Source organism: Malus domestica, chromosome 05, assembly GCF_042453785.1.
Source record: "Malus domestica chromosome 05, GDT2T_hap1".
Classification (NCBI taxonomy): Eukaryota; Viridiplantae; Streptophyta; class Magnoliopsida; order Rosales; family Rosaceae; genus Malus; species Malus domestica.
Window position 1 is genome coordinate 43508456 of NC_091665.1, and position 19685 is coordinate 43528140.

The 19685-nt window shown below is 37.3% G+C and overlaps 3 protein-coding genes, 1 long non-coding RNA gene and 1 pseudogene across 14 annotated transcripts; 1 reads left to right on the plus strand and 4 right to left on the minus strand.

The window, feature by feature from the left end:
* Positions 1 to 955: 955 nt before the first annotated feature.
* LOC139196279 (uncharacterized) lies at positions 956 to 3214 on the minus strand. Its single transcript, XM_070821966.1, has 5 exons — positions 3211 to 3214; positions 3014 to 3163; positions 2840 to 2908; positions 2079 to 2137; positions 956 to 1086 (listed from the first exon to the last, which is right to left on the minus strand). The coding sequence occupies exons 1-5, from the start codon at positions 3212 to 3214 to the stop codon at positions 988 to 990; spliced, it is 381 nt and encodes a 126-aa protein (XP_070678067.1). The 3' UTR covers positions 956 to 987.
* A 1622-nt stretch (positions 3215 to 4836) lies between these two features.
* LOC103434766 (epoxide hydrolase 3-like) lies at positions 4837 to 7759 on the minus strand (annotated as a pseudogene).
* Positions 6623 to 8535, plus strand: LOC114825017 (uncharacterized). Its single transcript, XR_011580853.1, has 2 exons — positions 6623 to 6793; positions 7593 to 8535. It is a non-coding gene; the product is annotated as an uncharacterized lncRNA (long non-coding RNA).
* Positions 8466 to 16625, minus strand: LOC139187655 (disease resistance protein RUN1-like). 11 transcript variants are annotated; one of them, XM_070821514.1, is made up of 10 exons: positions 16267 to 16625; positions 15833 to 15965; positions 15176 to 15271; positions 13953 to 14853; positions 12122 to 13873; positions 10663 to 11752; positions 10267 to 10545; positions 9325 to 10161; positions 8800 to 9214; positions 8466 to 8709 (listed from the first exon to the last, which is right to left on the minus strand). In XM_070821514.1, the coding sequence occupies exons 5-8, from the start codon at positions 12877 to 12879 to the stop codon at positions 9805 to 9807; spliced, it is 2484 nt and encodes an 827-aa protein (XP_070677615.1). In that variant the 5' UTR covers positions 12880 to 13873; positions 13953 to 14853; positions 15176 to 15271; positions 15833 to 15965; positions 16267 to 16625; the 3' UTR covers positions 8466 to 8709; positions 8800 to 9214; positions 9325 to 9804. The 11 variants fall into 11 exon arrangements, with proteins under 11 accessions (XP_070677615.1, XP_070677616.1, XP_070677609.1 ...); XM_070821515.1 differs by having other exon boundaries at positions 8466 to 9214; positions 12122 to 12373; positions 13953 to 14055; positions 14639 to 14853; positions 16267 to 16589; XM_070821508.1 differs by having other exon boundaries at positions 8466 to 9214; positions 13953 to 14055; positions 14639 to 14853; positions 16267 to 16589.
* Positions 8600 to 9693, minus strand: LOC139196280 (uncharacterized). The gene is made up of 2 exons (XM_070821967.1): positions 9325 to 9693; positions 8600 to 9214 (listed from the first exon to the last, which is right to left on the minus strand). Exons 1-2 carry the CDS (start codon positions 9691 to 9693, stop codon positions 8600 to 8602), a joined length of 984 nt encoding a protein of 327 aa, XP_070678068.1.
* Positions 16626 to 19685: the final 3060 nt, after the last annotated feature.

The window sequence follows — 19685 nt, forward strand, 5'->3', positions numbered from 1 at the left end:
TTTTTCCTTTACTTTTTTCTTCTTTTTTGGCGATTTTCCTTCACTTTTGGTCAATCATGTGCGTTTTCATTGGACGGAGGACTATGCATGTTGGGTGATCGCCAAACGGCTGGAAAAAATTTATAACCAAGCGGACATTTTTTTTTTCTCTGATGTTCAACTGCAAGCAGAAATTCTGTTAGTTTAAAGGATTTAAGGATTAAGTGCATTTTTTAAAGAGGATTAGCTTGGAAGGGATAACTAAGCATATTTAAAAGATGAGTTAAAATGTCCACATCAGCAATAACAGTAAAAAAATACAGCATTAGTGTCAGCAACTTCAATTTTTTTTTAACAAACGATATTATCAGGAATGTCTCACAATAAGCTAATAATAATGTGGTTCAAACTTTTATTCTTACTTTTTGTTCTAAATACTTATTAAAATCATGAAAAATAAATAATATAATAAAAAGTGGTTTAAATTTGACATATCAGATGAAGAATAAAATTTTAAAAAAAAATCAAAGTGCCACATAAGCTTTCAAATTTAAAATCTACTTTGGAAATGAACAAATCAGTTGTTTTTTTTATGGATTTCTTTATAGATAATGTTGGCGGTATTAGAAAATTTTATTAACATGAAAAAAAATATACTTAATCAATGGACATAAACCTTAACCCTTAATTTGGTCCAAGATATTATTAGAGAATTCCCACTTGATTTGGTCCCATATAATTTTATTTTCCCTGCTAGCAAGATTATGAATTCCAACTATCTTTAGTTTTGTTGGAATAATTTCCCTAGCCATAATACAAAATTAAGAATACCAACTTTGCTTTTGTTTTTTTCGGCTAAAACAATAAAAAATAAATAAAAAAATCAAGATCAAAGAAAATGATAGGAAAGAGCAACAGTGACACACCCCGTCCCGAAGGAGGGCATGCTGGCCGTCACGTGAGAGTGACGTAACCATTTGCACAGTACGGAAGCTTTAATTATACAATTTATAAGTTGATACACCCGAAGGTGAGTCCTAATTTTGTCCAATCTGTCAGAACCCCGCTGTATTCCTCGTAGTCACCACACCTTTGTGATTCCTGAACCTGGAGGGGCGCAAAACCAAAATTGAGTGGGTCAGTAAAACAATTCTTTTCCAAATCCAAACATTTCTCAAAACGTTGTAACCCCTCTCCGTAAAACCTGTATACTTTCCCAGAAATGTAAAATATAAATATACATATATATTCTCAAAACTTCATTTTTACTATCTCAACATTATCTCTTTATCAATCATGCCATGCCATGTCATCTCAACATTTCTCATATTAATTATGCCATGCCACATCATCTCAACAGTAATAAGGTATGAATGCATCAACATAATCATATCAGGTGCAAGAAAGTAATCAACCGTAGGCCCTCTAATAGCCCTATACGGTTGAACCTAGAGCTCAAAATCTATCATTATCACTCTACCGGAGTCACCTCTGTGACCCGTCCGGCCTTCTGCACACAAGTTACGCTCTAGTGCTTCTCATAAATCATCTGTGCACATAATCTAAGGTCACCCACCAGTCGGAATCTCACTAACACTCTCGCGACTGGTCTGTCGTACCCACTCCGCGTGGACTGTACGACTAGCATCTACTTGGATCCAAGGCGAGCGTGCGATGCGGTGAATACTATAAGCACTAAACCATGGTGCAGGATTTGAGCTCAATATATATCATCATCATCATAACAGTAATTAAATACTCATCTGTGCGTCCACCGCACCATTTCATACATATGCATCATAAATCAATTCTTACATGTGCGTCCACCGCACCAATTCATACATATGCATCATAAATCAATTCTTACCTGTGCGTCCACCGCACCAATTCATACATATGCATCATATATTAATTCATGCATGGCATTTCAACTCACATTTTTATATACTTTTCATATCAATTCTATGCATGGTATTTCACTTCCCGTTTTTCCACATAACTCATATGCATTTCATTTTAAACATAATTTCATGCATTTTCAATTTCTGGGAAAACGTTAAGTATATATATATATACGGAAAACAAAACTGCCCACTCACCTGGAGTTCGTCCAACAACTCCCTAGCACCACACATCAAGGCGTCACGACGATCGCCGCCTAGAATAGTAATCAAATCCAACCTCAGAATTCATATCGATAGAATATATAACTTATATAAAATACGTCACTACGTAGTTCGATCCGGAAGATCTGCCACTCAGATTTTAAATCCATAACTTCCAGAGGTCCACAATATATCTCTAGGATAACATCCTAAAATTTCATTACCATCCAACGGTCGGATCTCCGTCAATTTCCAAAACTAAGTGACGGTTAACATTTTATATTATGGACTTACAATTCCAATTCCGGAAGATCCGTAACTCGGATTCCCAATCCGTAAGTTCCAATAATCCTCAAATATTACGTATTACAACGTATCAAAGTTTGGTGACGATCCAACGGTCGGATCATCAATTCACATTTTCACCTAAATGTGAAAACTATAAAACGTTATTTGAACACCTAACCAACAATCCTCAATAACTTTCTCATACGGTGTTCAATTTAGGTATATGAATATACCACAGTGATCTACTCGACGTCACGGACGTCGACATATTTTTAAAATAATTTTATTTTTATTTTATTTTTATTTTTACTGTAGCACCTTCTTCCTCCTTGGGTCGCCGGACTGGTTTTTCCGGCGGCCGTTTTCCGGGCAGTTTTTCAAATTGCCATAACTTTGTCATTTCTCAACGAAATCAAGTGATTCAAAAACAAAAGTTGTAGCCCTTGAAGAGACAAAGAGAATGGTACCTTGCACAACACCTATTTCGCCGTGGTTTGGCCGGAAACTGCCTCGAAAGCCTCGGAGGTCGCCGGAAACTGGGTATTTTTCAAATGAGTATAACTTCTTCAATACTCAACGAAATTGAGTGAAACAAAAAGGAAAGGTGTAGTAATTGACGAGACGAAGAGATTGATACCTACTTCGACTCCTAACTCGCCGGGGATTCGCCGGAAAACGCCTCGAAAGCTCCGGCCAAACTTTGAACTTGTCGATCTCCGTGTTCTTACGTCCAAAAACTTCCAACGAAAGCACTCCGAGCTTCCTTGGGACCTCACTAAGCTTGCTATGATCTTATTTTGGCCTAAAACACAACCACTTCAAAGATCATGAACAGTACACATTCACGGGGTCTTTAGAACTAGGGTTTTTCGAAATGAAACTTACCTGAAAATGGTACCTACGTGATCGTGAAGTCCTCAGGGTTGCAATGGTAGTCTTAACTTGGACGTTGGTATAGGTTTTAGGTGGTTTTGGTGGTTGCCCGTGCGTTCGAGAAGAAGAGAGAGAATGAGAGTTTCTGAGGAAGAGAGAGAGTATGAAGGACAGTATACGGGAAATGGGGAGGGTTTTGAGGTGTGGGGATCTCACATGTCCAAACCAATCCCAATTTCATAAAATTCCATCATAAAATTTAAGTCTAAGTCTCCACTCCAATTACCAAATTTTTTTGGAGCTTAGATATAACGAACGTGAAAATTATACCTTAGTCACGTATTAGGGACATTTCCGTAATTTCATGTCCTCGGAATTAAAAATTCCGGCACGGGCTGTGACAAACAGCTTGCATATGTATAGTTTATATGACAGTGAATCATATGCTTTTGCTTATATCTTTATTTTATTTTTATGAGTTCGTGTTTGTACCAAGATAGCTGTCAATTTAAGATTAGTATTGAATGGCTCTATAATAAACAGCCCAACTTTCCAAGATCCGGAATCAAGTGGGTCTAAAGAATTGCATAGCTTGGGTTATCATCTTGAGGACCCATATCATCTGGATCAGACCAAGGCCAACGCCCACCGTACATATTGAGCCTATGCCACTTTTCGGCTGGAGAATGGAGTTCAAACACTTGGATTAACAAACCACCAACATCTGCACATATAGGCCGGGGCATATTTTGTATAGCCCATCGAAAAAAAAGAGATTGTAACTATATGAGATTTCAGGTTGTGATTAACACTAACAAATTAACTAAAACGAATGTGTAGAATTTTAAGCAACCAGTTAACAAGAAAGTTAATCCTCTGACTGAATAAAGTTGCAGGCATTGAGTTTAGCAGCATTATTAACAAGGAAGAGCATAAACCATGCAACTCCATCATCATGCATGAGTGGTATTTTTGGAAATACAAACATACCTGCATATGAGGGTCCTAATTGTCATGAAAATCTATAAGCATCTTAAAAAAAAAAAAAAAAATTCTCACTCATATATCTGTTTCAAATTTATATAGACAATAATCAAAGGGCTCAATTACTAGTGCACCTTTGAAAGTGTGAAAAAAATCTCATCCTGCCTCTTGAAACTTATTTTGATCCAATTTACTTACTTTTTAAAATATGTAAATGTGTCTCATTTTATCGTATATTGTTGGTTTCAGTAAGTTTTTCTTCAATGTCGGCTCACGTTAACGTGTCATCCATGTGTCAAAAGATAGAGTACCTTTTTGTCTTTTCCGGTTCTCCAACTCAATACAAGTCAGTTCTTCTCCTTCACTTCTTTAGCTCATTTCACTCTCCCTTTCTATCTCTCACTGATTTCTATCTCTTGGTCTTTTTGACTTTTGGCTAAATAATGTTTAAAAAGTATGAGTTTTCACCTTTTTTATAATTTGTGATTCTCTTGTCCACATGTCAGTGAGAGAGTTATGTTTAACTCATATAAATGACAAGTTTGATATTCAGTTATTACTTTCTTATTGCGTGTCTTTAACCGCAAATTCATATCTCAATAAAGCGTGCAACAAATCAAGTCTTACTGTAGTATTTGAGAAACATTATATGTTAAAATTACAAAGCAATCTTTTGTATAAATTAAGATAAAATATTGTTCAGATTATCGAATCACATGCATAATTTCCCAGTGATTCATATAAAACCTCAGCAAAGCCTTCTATAAATAACACTTCGTCTCTGGCAATCTTCACACAAGCATTAGCAATCAAACGTGCTTTTCAAGGAAGGTAATGATAAGCTAATTAACCTTGTTCGGCGACTGTTCTTGAACGAAATGCGATCTTTAGGACATGAATTGAATCTCCAAATTGGGGACAAACTTTTCACCCTCCCAATGTCGATGTAGTAATCTATCCCTGGAAATTTGTTTACATAATCCTTGCCTCCCATTATATAAAGTGACGGAACTTTAACAATTAGATTCGTCAAGCCGAATTCTTCTCTAAGTGCCCTACCAATACATAACGTAAAGTTCAAGAAATCATTAACATGTACTTACCACTTGAATCCAAGTTAGCAGGGTTAAACTAATTTCAAATGATAAGTCTGATGATTCGATAATAATGTTTTTTTCATTAACTCTTCTAGTATGCGGAAGTAGTAGTGATTCGAAGATCAAATGCGTTACCTATACGGAATGTGCAGTGCAGTTTGGAAGCCCGATTTCTCATACAGAGCTCCATATGCAGCAAGATCTTCCTTGGTGAACCAAGGGGGAAGAGGGTCAAATGGATCCACCAAGTCCATGATCTCCTGGTTTTCTACAGCTATTGGTATTTTGCTTCTGGAGAAAAGGATGTAAATGTTCCAAACAACTGTTTTCGCATCAAAGCGCCTGAAATCAGCCTCTGCCCGGCCAGGTTCCTATAGTAGTGGTAACAGTAAGTTGTAACTTGTAAGCAAGCTAGTCATGGCATAGATATGGACAACAAGACCAAGAAAATACACACCTGCCATCTTGAAATGTATAAGCCCTCAGGGAGCTTTTTAACGAATTTTAGAAGGCCTAGTGGCACGATTGGCACTCCGATTGTTATAACTCCCAAGACCCTATCTAGGTACGCAAGGGCAAATAAGTACGTTGGCCGACCTCCAAAATTCTTTTCCCACGAGGAAAACCTACGTAAAATTTATGATCAAACGTGTTACATTGCAATTCTCTTAAGCTTTTACTGCATAATATGATTAGCACATAAGGAAATATAAGTGTTATAATCCTTCAAACAATAAGCTTTTCATTTGCCGGATAAACAACAAAGCAAATAAATGCACGTTGTAGTGATTTTACACTCTCATTCTCCTACTACACTCTCCTGTTTTTTGTATCCTTGAACTCTTCTTTGATTTATTCAATCCATTATGAACAAATGCGCGCAAAAAATGGGAGTTTGGAAATCACAAATGTCATCTTTACAACAAATTGCTTTTTCAATCAAACTTGTAATAACAACCAAACAATGATTAATGAAAAAAAGAACCAACTTTCAAATTTGAAGCTCATTTTCTAGCCAAAATTTAAAAAAAAAAAGGCCAAAAATTAAAAACAAAAAAGTGTATCTGAAAATTTTGTACCTTAGGAATAGCAAGGGAATCGATAATTCCAAAGACGCCACTGATGAGGTCGCGGTAGGAGGCTTTGTCTGGTTGGGAAGGCGGGTCGGAGAGTTCGTGTCCGCGATAGTCGGGAGCAATGGCTCGGAAGCTGGAGTGGGCGAGACCAATCATTTGGTGCCGCCACGAGTACCAAATTTCAGGGAAATCATGTTGTTTCCATGCAGTTTCTCAAAAACCTAAAAAAAAATCAGCGAGTCGACTCAGCGAGTTCACTAACTTTCCTAAAATAGGCAAAACTGTTTCAAATTGTGCAAGCTCTTTAAATTCAGCGGCTTTTCATGCTTTTGTCTGCCGCAATTGGATTATCCAGAGAGATTTGACTGCCGAAGCCCTCAGATTTTTTCAGGTGATTGATTTATTCTTCTTGTAGTTGCCCTTTGTTTGTTCGAATACCACAAATTTGACTACTTTCTTTGTATTTCTTGCTGAGATTTTTTGTTTTTTTTGGTTGGTTTTAAGAATTAAAATCGGTTAATACTAAATACCATTTTGGGTTTTGAGCGAGATCTGTTGTAATGTGCAGAGATTAAGAATTAATATTGTCTGAAATTCAGAAATTGTAATTCTGGGATTTGGTTGTTTGAGCTAGAAATTTTGGGAATTTGAGCAATGGGTGTTCAATACAGTCCTAGGGTTTGAAAGGGGATATTGGTTTCAAGAAGGTTTTCGACACGTTACCAATGTCTTGGGGTTAGTTTTGAGCTGGAAATTTTGATAATTAAAGAAGTGGGTGTTCCATGTACAATCTTAGGGTTGAAAGGAGGTTTTTTTTGGGGGAAATTTTTTCGATTTGTTGCCATTGTGTGAGTCGGTTTTGAGCTGGGAATTTAGGGAGTTTAAGCAATGGGTGTTCCATATACAGTGTTAGGGTTAAAAGGAGATGTTGTTTTCGAGGAATGACTTAGATGGGTTCATAGAGGATGAAGTTGAGCACCTGATATATCTTGTGTTTCTTCAGTGTGAAATTGTGAATTATTAGCCGTCATCAAAATTGTTAGTAGCAGATTAGAATTTTTAGGTTTCAAAATTTTTGTTACAAACTAATGTGTTCACTATCAAGTTGAAGTAGTTTTGAACCAACAGATGGTAATAATATGTTGATGATTTTATCTTCTTTTCGAATGCTGACATTATGAGTTATTCAGGAATGCGAGTAAAACACCAAAACATACCACAAGGGACATGGGATAATGGCAGAATTAGAAAATTTGCTCTTGGAGGCCGCGGGAAGAACAAGTTCATCGGGGAAAAACCGACACTCACATTCATCAGCTAGGAGGAGACATGGAGGTTCATATTCTGATGGAGGAAGTGACTCCAGAGGTGATGATTTTGACGATGGTTGTGGCTATGCAAGCGGGAAGCCCTCTGGACCTCAAGTTCACTTGAAGAAGAGGCTGGACCCAACAGAAATAGACGATGAACAGGGTAGCCAGGAAGAATGTGGTTATAACGATAGTGGTTCGGATCGTGGGGGGGACAACAATGAATTTGATGTTGGCAGTGATCTTTTCAAGGATGAAGATGATAGGCGGAAGCTTGCAGAGATGTCTGAACTTCAAAGAGCTAATTTTGTCTGAAAGAGCACAGAAGAAAGATGACAAGAGCTTAAAGGAGAAGTTCCGACCAAAGTGGGATAAAGGGAAGACCCTACAGTCCCGGAAAGAGACTCCACCTCTTCCATCCTCTCGGGTGCGTTCATCAGCTAGATCTGCTGACAGGGCAGCTGCCAAGGATGATGCATTGAATGAGTTACGAGCAAAACGTTTGAAGCAGCAGGACCCCTGAGGCTCACCACAAGTTGAAAGATGCTTCTAGAGGAGGAAGTTCAAGCAGTCGAAGTTTCTAAAGCATAATTTTGAGCTGCCAATATCATTGGTTGCTCTTCAGAAGTTTGGCAGGCCATAGGGTGCTCAGAAAGGGTTCCTGGAGAAGACGGGATGAGGCATGCGCTGACGCTTACAGTTGGCGACTACATGAGAAAATTAGGGCTTCTCTAAACATATTATAACCTTAAATGCGTTAAAAAGTTGAATTAAATCACCACAGAAACAAGAAAGTTCAAACAAAGAGAACATATTACAAACAGATCAAGGCACGCAAAAAAATACAGACTCTATCTACAAACTAGCTGATAAAACCAGAAAGTTTACTAGCTTACACAGTCGTCGTCGTCGTCATCATCCTCATCATTAGCATCACCGTCTTGGTCCTCCTCATCAAAATCCTCATTGTCGTTGTCATCATCCTCATCAAAATCATCTTCATATTCATCATCAAAATCATCAACTTCAGTAAAAGCTTCTTCTATGGCCCGTTCGTAAGGGATAGAATGGTAAAGAAATAACGAACCTTCGAAAGTCATAAGTTTGTCGCATACTAAACGTACCCCTATTTTCTTCACCACGGTAGTTGGACAATGTACAATAACATGAACCAAATCGCCTTCTTCCAAATTGAACTCAGTTTCCGACAACGAAAAATTTCCAAGGCAAAGGATTTCTTGAAAGGAAAAAACATGTCCTATACAGACATAAAAACTAGTACCCTTGGTGTGATTAATAACATAAATAAAAGACGCCCGCTCAAAATCAATCGAGCTAACGTCATCATAAGGAACCAAAGCCAGGCACACAGCTAACGTTTTTGCATTACAACCAATTTCATTAGGCACTTCAAAAGAGACTTGGGTACCTTCGTTGACATAATTGAACCAAGTGGGAATTTGTCTTCCTACAAGATTCATATATCCACTTCCTGTCCATCCCTATACCATGTTGAACAAGATTTGTGTGAGTAATACATACATAACAAATAACACACATATTTGCGAGGGAGGGAGGAGGGGGGTGGTGGTGTGGAAGAGAGAGAGAGTACCTGTAGCGTGTTATCCTTAAGAAGGAAATCTATGACATTGTTGTGTGTGAACATATGAAGTTTGAGGCCCGAGTTTAACGCGCTATCCAAGCCTGGAAACTCAATGAGTTTGGGGGAACCAAGAGACACGGATGTCGACATGCCTGAAAAATCTGGCATTCTTTCTAATGCAGAGCAGTCGTCCATCTCCAGGATATCCAAACTTTTTGGTAAATCTGTGATCTCGACAAGGTTTCTGCAGCCATTCAATTTTAGTGCATGAAGCATGGAGAGGTCACTGAGGCTTGGAAGGCTCCGAAAATTATTGTTATCTAGAAATAAGTACACTAAACAAGGTAGACTACTCCCAACATCATTAGGCACTTCCATTAAATTGCTGTCTACCAATTGTAAATCTGTTAAAAAGTGTAAGCCTCGTAAGGAAGGTAGCTGCAAAGGACACTTCAAGTAACTCAAAGATAAGCAATCGAGCTTCTCCAGTCATACGATGGAAGCTGGTACTTTTTTTATGGCCGTCCCATCAGCAAAAAGAGTGACCAATGATGCCATTTTCCCCAAGTGCTCGGACAAGCTTCGGAATCCTGAACAACCATTGAGAACAAGAGTTTTGACAGATTTCGACTTGTAGAAACTCCTCGGGAGAGCCTTAAGCGTTTCACAGTCTTTCAAATTCACCAACACAAGACTCTTGAGATCTCCGATGGACTTGTGAACTTTAGCCAACCTCTTACAATCTTTGAGTATCAATTTCTCAAGATTTGGGAATTTCGAAAAGTCTGGCGATTGTGTTAGATCGTGGGAGTGGCTGAGATTCAAAATCTTCAACTTACCAAGCAACTGTTAAGAAAAATCAAATTTAAATAAAAAATTTAAATCCAAAAAAAAGATACAGAGAGCATAAAAATAATTCCGAACTTGGTTCAGGTCACACATTGTACTTACCCCAGAATACTCACAAAGAACTTGTTTGAGGCTGCTGTACTGCATGTCGATAGCGACTATGTTTGGTTGACACAGTTCTATTGGTATGATCTCCAATGGGAATCCATGCCAGCACAGCCATCTTAATTTTTTGGAAAGACATTGGTATCCCCTAGCAAGCCGAACATAGTTCAGTTGGAGCAATCTCAGTCTCTTCATATTTCTAAACGCCTCAGTACTGAAACTAGTCTCTACAAGACTCGGCAAATTCAAAGCAAGACCTTCAATTTTTTCAGTTCCCTGCTATCATAAAAAACAAACTCCAAATAAGAGAAGGCTTTGCATGAAAAAAAGTTAGATTACTAACTTACATATGCTTACATGTTTAATATAAAGTTCAATTGGGAAAGTACTTACAGATTTGTCTATCAATACATCATTTACATCTTCAGAACGCCACAATCTACTCCGTCCTCCAGGGAAATCGGGATTTTCTGCATGCACAATATCTCTGCCCATATCCCGAAGCAAATCATGCATCATAATCTTGTTTTTTCTACCAATAGTTACAAGGCACCGGTCAAGGAGGACCTCGATTCCTGTAGTTGCATAAAAGCCACAACCATCCAAGATTTGTATGACATAGTTCTTGTCCATTCCGATAAAAAAAAAAGCTATATCGAGGAACATCCGCCTCTTGTAATTATCATTTAGCCCGTCGTAGCTTATTTTGAGTTGTGCCTGAATTTCTCCATGAGGAATCATTTTCAATTCATCCAATATACTTCTCCATTCATCTACACTTCGTTTGAAAAGAGTAGATCCTAAAACTTCAAGAGCCAGCGGCAGTCTTCCACAGTAATTGACAACTTCGCTTGCGAGCACAAGATATTGACTAGGACAACAACTACTTCTGAAAGCATGCCAACTTAGGAGCTCAAGAGCCTCTTCTCGGCCCATTCCTTCTGCCTGATATATCTTATCAACTCCAAATTCTTTTAGCACACGTTCATTTCTAGTTGTGATGATGATTCTGCTCCCCGGGCCAAAAGAGTGGCAATTTCCAGCTAATTCGCGTAGCTGCTTCACATTGTCTACATCATCAACTATGACAAGTACCTTTAAGCGTCGAAATCTTTCCCCTACCAGGGCAGTCCCTGCAGCAACATTGCTTACTTTTGTCTTGGTGGTTTGCAAGATATCAGAAAGAAGTTGTTTTTGCAATTTTTCAAGTTTCTTTTCCCTCACTTTTTCAAGGAAACTTTTACCTTGAAACCTGTCAGAAAATCGATTATAAACGGCTTTAGCAAGCGTTGTTTTACCTATTCCACCCATGCCCAAAATTCCAATCACCCGAACATCATCTGAATCTCCGATGCATAAATAAGTACTGATATTTTGCACTCGAGAATCTATTCCGACTTGGTAGGGTGCTACGTCTAAGTATGTGTTGTTCAGCTTTCTAGTGACTTCCTCAGTAATCCTCCTGATAAACTTTGCTTCATGCCTGCCATTGGTCAAGTTGAGAAGCAAAATGAAGATTGTTATACAACTACAAGACGAAATTGAACTAATACACAAAATTACTTTTCATGACTAGAGATTTTATTTAAGACAATTTTCTTTGAGGTGTTGTGTTTAAACTTAGCAAACATCAATTAAAAATTCAAAATAGAAACACAAGCAAACAAAACCAGCATCCCTTCCCTCTGCAGCCATTCGCCGGCGGCTCCCCTGCTATGATTAGTGTAAGCTTAACAGTTGAAGCTTTATTGTATGATTTTATTAAAAGAGGTCTAAGAAATCGCATGCTTCCAAATTAATAAGCAAAGGAACGTTAAAGCCTAAATTCATAAGAGAAGAAATTAGTAAGTACCCGTCTTGGAGATCCCCGCCAGACAAATTCGAAGCTTTAGTAAGAGCAGTTCTCCACCTCTCTACCTTACAACTCTCTACCTTCTTTTCATCTATATGGTCCCGAAGCAATTGTCCAAAACAGTCAATCTGTTTCCTGACATGCGAAGGATCAATGTCATAGAATATCGGCAAAACTAACTGCCCCAGCGTTCTTCTACACTCCATGATCTTTACCAGCTCCTCGAGGCACCAGCTGGAGTTCGCATACTGTCTAGAGAAGACGATGATAGAGATCTTAGAACCTTGGATTGCCCTCTCAAATGCGATTGTTAATTCTTCTCCCTTTTTTAGTTCTTCGTCGTCAATAAAAGCATTGATTCCGGCCTTTGTTAATGCTTCATAGAGGTGGCCCGTGAAGTTTTTACGTGTGTCTTCGCCTCTAAAGCTTATGAACACATCGTAGAGCGAACCTTTTGAGAAGGAGGACGAGGACAAGGAGGCGGAGGAGGACAATGAGGATGAGGATGAGAGCGAGGAGGTGAAGGAGGACGATGAGGATGAGGACGAGGATGAGGATCCGGGCAAGGAGGAGGACGATGAGGCTTTATCGGGGACTGAGACATTCATTTGGCGAAAGACGTGGCTAAAGGAGCAGAGGAGGAAGATGACGACATCAAAGACAAGACCGGAATTGCGAGCCGCAAAGTGATAGGACACTAACACCAGCACCAAAGTTAACAGCTTCCCTAAGCTCGACCAGGTATCCATTTCCTTCATTTTCTTTAGGCAAATTAAAGGTTTTTGGCGATATTGATTTTCTTTCTTCTGCAGGACTTCACTACAAGAGTTAATTTGAAAGCACCCTATTACAAAATCACGGATTATGATGACCTCCACCCGTCTTCCAAGTCAAATTTTTAATCCAACTTACAACTTTTTTTTTGGGGTCAACTTACAACTTTGGTAGAGAGTGCCAAATGCATATTTGCCGGGCTCTCACTTTCAGTATGGCCAAATATCAAGGAAAAATATATATTAATATACAATTTGGTGTAAAATAATCGAAGTTGTTGTGGAAAATGGCGTCAAGGACTTTAGGATTTGTAGTTTAATTAGTGGCCTTATCTTTCACTATCGTTACCATCCGTGGTAGTTGAAGAATGACTGTGACATATGACCAATCATTTTGGATTTATTTGTGCTCTTAGATTAGAATGTTGAAAATTCAAACTGCATTAAAACAACTGATTGATTGACTTTAAATGTTTATTTTTTTACAATTGATATTACTTAAGAAAATATAAGAATTTTAATTTAGAACTGTTTGGGCCCAAAAATATTAGTTTGGGCCGAGTTTAGAATTGTTCTCGGCCCAGAGGCCGTGCGTAGAAGTTGACGGGAGGTTATCCGGTTCATGGGCCGCATAGTCATGACTAACCGTATCCCATTAGGACTCCAGGGGATGCGGGTGAGTCTTATTACGAGAAGGAGTCTCAACAGGATAAGGAGTTTGAATATGGCCTAATGACGGGTTGAGTTCAGAATCCTGGTAGGAGTAGGATTGGCCGAGATAAGGACGAATCGGGGAAAGGGGAGTTTTTTTGTGTTTGGTAAACATTCAGCTTCAACTTTTTTTCACAGTTTTGGGTGAAAAAAGCCAAAAACATGAAGCTGCAAAACCTAACTTTTAAAAATGAAGTCAAGGTAAACATGTTTAATAAACTTTTATAAATCATCCTTTTCAGATGTGCTCTCAAATACATATGGTAATCTGCATACGAAGAAACATAATACTGAAACAGTTATAAATCATCCTATTCAAAGAAATCAAACGAAATGTATAAGATTACCTTAATTTCTGATTCTATGATTTTGCATTTGACTCCACCTCCATGTTGTTCTTTGGTTGTCTCTTTTACTGAATTAAGTAATCGACTGAATTACTTAATTCAACTGAATTTAATCAAAGAGATGAAAGCTTCAATATAAAAAATGTTTTATGCTCTACACGCATAGCAAATCATCAGTAAACTCCAAGAATCTAATTGTACGATAAACGCTCTAGCATTAAGGCTTGGTTTGGTACTGAGATGATTCTGAAAAAAGCTGGGATCTTTTTTGTGTTTGGTAAACATTCAGCCTCAATTTTTTTTCACAGTTTTGGGTGAAAAAAGCCAAAAACATGAAGCTGCAAAACCTAACTTTGAAAAACTGGCTTTTTTTCACATCTGTTTTACATAAAAGTTTACCAAACACTATAATACAACAACAACAAAGCCTTTTCCCACTAAGTGGGGTCGGCTATATGAATCCTAGAACGCCATTACGCTCGGTTTTGTGTCATGTCCTCTGTTTTTTTTTTCAAAAGCATTTTTACAAAAAAGTTTACCAAGCACTCTACAGCTTTATTTCACAGCCGCTTATTCTCACAGCACAGCAGAAACAGCTTTTTTTCAAAGCACAACAATACCAAACCAGCCCTAACTACCCAAGAATGATAAACATGCTTATTGCCAAAAATGATAAACATGTTTACCTTGACTTCATTTTTAATGGCATATTTAATAAACTTTCCATCTGCATTAAAATAACCTTCTTCCCTCTCCTCATTCAAGTTGAAAGGTTCTGTTTGAATCCCATCCGCAACAAAGTCCTTGTAATCCTGCCAAAAGATACCCCCAATCACTGGCTATCGCTTCCATTGATCCAATTAGCAGAAGTATCCAACAACCTCCTCGACTGAAAAAGTTCCTGCCAATTTAGAAAAGAACCATTCCAAATTACGGATGTACTCGATTAATTTAACAACATGCACGGCACCACCACTATTAAGAAGCAACATGCATGGCACCACCACTATTAAGAAGCATCAACATACAAAGACAAAAGTTTCTACAATCAGTTGTTAAATTGCAACCAAAAACATGCATAGAAAGAATAAAAATGACCACAAAGATGGCAAACAATTAACCACACATGTTGTTTATATGCCCAATGAGAGGAAAAAGCTTCTGCAATTGAAAAAACGTATTTATATAAAACAAACATGTCACTTTAGTCGCTGCTCACACACCATCTGAAAGAGCCTCTTGTATCCATTCCAATTATACTTCTGTGGAGCATGTCCCTCTACCATTCCCCAATCAACCATAAACGCCATCTACATAAACTGATTTCAATACCATTAGCTGCTTTAGTAGACCATTTGGATCAACCAGCTCACACTTCATATTAATGACACCTAACTGCCACCAAAATTAAAGACATTCTGAAGAGCACACAGATTAGAGACTAAGCTAAAAACAACCCTTGTGTATTAAGCAGAACTTGAACTCACCTGACATGGCAACCTCTAATGCAAGGTAGAGAATAGAAAAGCTAACGCATTGACAAACAGAAAACCAAGAATTTAACTTGCATTGCAAATAAATATTAGTAAAGTTATAGAACTTGCTGGTAGCATTATGTATACCAATAAAAAACCTAAATACCAGTGTTTGGGAAGTTAGTTTATTTGAAATGTCAAGAGTATCTGGTGTATGCACAGGGTAGACGGTTCTTACAAAACTCAGGGCTTGAAATAAAAATTGAAAAGAAATCAAAACTACTAAAAATTCCAACATTTCTTGATGACTATTTAGTAAAGGATCAAACAACCATGCCATCAAACAAATTTGAGGGAAAAAAAAAGTGAACTAAATTTAAGTTGAATAGAGTGACAGCTGCTTACCCAGAAACCCAAACCAAATCCCCAAAAATTCACGCAACAAAAACCGTAGAAATCACCAAAGCTGAAAACCAACGCTCCACTGGGATCATCCACACAACAACGAACACCGATCATCGCCACCGATATCCATCTCCTTCCAAAGACAAAACCCTTTTAAATTCGTAACCCGAGAACCAAAACCCACAAAGAAAATCTCAGAGATGGGCAAGAATTCCCGAGAAAAATTCAAACTTTTTCGGCTAAGATGGTGTTTTTCCTTGGAAAATAAAAACAGAGAAAAAAGGAAAATAATCAATCTTTGGGTTTGAAATAGAAAGAGAGTTGAGCTGTTGAAATAAATGAGAGTTGAGTTGATGTACCGATATGAAAGTTTTAAGGATCAGTGGCAAGAAAGATGAGGTCTAGAGTGCCAAATAAAAACTCCAGGATCTTACCTGATGACAAATCGGTGAGAACGATTTTGGCAAAAAGGGTCGAGAGGGTTTGAAGCTGGAATCTGCTGATGCTGGAGTGAGTCAAGACAATGTTGCAGTCCGGTTGTCGGCCAACGACCAAGATTTCTTCATGTGTTTTCCGTCCAGATGGGTTTATAGTGCGGCTGCGGTATTCGATTTGAAGTGGTGCATAAAGGAAGAGGTGGAGGGTCAGTGAGGAGGAGCTTGAGCTCCTTGTGCAAGCAGAGGAGATCGAAATCAAAGCACGCAGGACTGGAGAGATTGAGAGACATCCACCATCAACACGTGGATAGCACCGGCACACATGAAATAACAAAAAATAAGTGAGGGCAAAAACAGAATAATATTGTAGAAGTAACAGTGTTTTGAGCCTATAAAAGATAGCTGCTAGACCCATTTCATTATCTTATTTTTCCACCGACATTATAATCTTACCCACCTTAAAAAGTTAAAAAATTAAAATGTTATTTTCTCACCCACTATTATTCTCAAAATAACCTTTAATATATACATACATATGAAATTATAAAATTGTCCCTTAAAAAATATATCAAAAAATATGTAAATGAAAATCACACTAAGGTTTGCAAATTTATATGGAAATGACATAGGTATCCAAATTCGAAAGAATTCAACAACAACAAATTCAAAAATACGATGGACAAATTCAAATGACATACACACAAATTATTCTTCTACCTTTTCAATGGAAACATAATCTTCTACCTCTTCCGTAGAAGAGTCATCTTCCACATGTTCAATGAAAAAGTCATCTTCTAAGTCCATTGATATTTTTTTGTTTTCTTTGAATTAAAGGAGATGAAAATATGAGTTAGGGTTTTAAGGTAGACAAATCGTCTCCCACACCCAACCTTTTTTTTATTTATTTTTAAATTTAAAAAAAAAGATAATTAATGTCCTTATCAGTCTTTTTGCAAGTGAACAAATTTGTAATTAAAAAATTCATTAAAAGGTGGGTGGGAAGATAAGACATTAGGGTGTGAATAACATTTCTCCTATAAAAACACCATGGAAATTAAACTGAAAGTTTCTCTAATATATATATATATATATATATATATATATATATATATATATGGACCAAAACTGTTAACGGATTTTACTACAAGAGTTTTGATTGACAGTTTTTGCATCACGAGGGATAGTTTGAAAGTATCCTATTGCAAAATCCTGGATTATGACGACGTGTCTTCCTGGTCAATATTTTTTAGGAAATTGTTAGCACTCTAAAAATCTTATTTGGCACTCCAAACTTTCTATAATTAGAAAGAAAAATACAATTGTGAAGAGTGTAGAATGAGATTTTTGGAGTATTAATAACAATTCTCTTTTTTTAATTCAACTTGACAACTTTGGTACAGTGCCAAATGCATATTTACAAGGCTCTCACTTTTAGTATGGTTAAATATCAAGGAAAAAGGAAATGGATCCTCTCCAAATCTCTTCCTCCTAATTTACCAAGTCCGGGGATCCGAACCGTTGAAATTTGAGCAAACGGCTACAAACAGGTACCCATTTTAAAAGTTATAATAATTTTAGCCGTTTGATCAAATTTCAACGGCCCGGATCCTCGGACTTGGTGGATTAGAAGGAAATGATCCGGAGAGGATCCCTTTCCAAGTAAAAATGTATATGTATGTACAACTTGGTATAAAATAATGAATGTTGTTGAACCTACCGTCTTTATATATTTATATAGAATTTGGTATAAAACAATCAAAGTTGTGGAAAATGGCATCAAGGACATCTAAATTGGTAGTTTAATTAGTGGCCTTGTCTTTCAGTATTGTTATTATCGCTATCTCCAATGGAAAAAGCTAAATATAGCACAGTCCAGAATTATAGCTCTGCAAAAATTTACTTTTAAATAAACAGTATCAAGTCATACTCATATACAATCTCCAACCGAATGGACTACATATAGCACATTCAATAATTTATTAGTTTTAAGTTTGTACTTTAAATTTATTGGTTAATTTAATTAAACTACCTTTAGATGTTTTCAAATTCAAGTCGTTAAATTTGAATTAATTATTGCATTTGAGGAGTTGTGCCCCAAAAAAAGGCTAAGAGGGGGTTATGTTAGGCCAACCTGATGCCCATGTGGCCAAATAATGGTCTTGTGGATTCTACATAATTATAGCCTAGTCATTGGTCGGAGATGAGTTTTTGGGCAAATCAGATCATTTTTTAGTTTTTGAACCTTTAGCTTTCTCCATTGGAGATGGCCTTAGGTCTGTATTGAAGGGCACTAAGGGTCCAAAGGCTAAAAAATGGTTTGATTTGTCAAAAAACTCATCTCCAACCGATGACTGGAGTATAATTCTATAGAGCCCACCAGACTATTATTTCGCAAAAGGGACATTAGGCTAGTCAAATGTAGCCCTCCTCTTAGCCTATTTATAGGGGCTCAACTCCTCAATTGCAATAATTGATTCAAACTCAATGACTAGATTTGAAAGCATCAAACGATAGATCGATTAAATTAAACAATAAATTTAAAATATAAAGTTAAAAACTAATAAATTACCGAAGGGGTTGGAGATGATATATGAATATGGCATGACACTGTTTATTTAAAAACAATTTTTTTGCAAGGTATAATTCTGGGTAGAACTATGTTTAGCCATTTCGGTTGGAGATGACCTTAATAGTTGAAGAATGACTATGACATATGCCCAACCACATTGGATTTACTTGTGCTCATACTTTAGAATGTTGAAAATTCAAATTGTATCAAAACAACTGATCTATTAACTTCAAATGTACATTTTTTCACAATCGATATTACTTAGTTAAGCTATATTAAGAGAATAGAAGAAATAAATTTGAAACGAACATAGTTAGACATAAATATTATATTCACCAGAATAATACACCACTTGCAAAATCAATTGTAATTAAATGAAATGCGTAACAATTTCTCTCTGTGATCCCATTATACCAAGATACGCCATATACGCCCCCAGACTTGCAAAATCGAGTTGCATCTCTTTCAGACATCATGTGCTTCCTTGGCAATAGGCCATGGGCTCCATAATAAATAGCCCAACTCTCTGAAGATCCGGAATCAGGTGGGTCTGAAGAATTGCATAGCTTGGGGTTATCATCTTGAGGACCCATATCATATGGATTAGACCAAGGCCCTCCTCTGTACATATTGTGCCTACGCCACTCTTCGGCTGGAGGGTGGCGTTCTAACACTCAGAGTAACAGACCACAAGAGTCTGCACTTATAGGTCGGGCCCTATTTTGTATAGCCCATCGAAAAAAAAAGATTGTAATTATGAGATTTCAGGTTGTGATTGTTTAAATTCAGCCATTTGTCCTACATCAAAAATAAACTTTTTTTTTTTACTAGAGTAGCTAATTTTTGT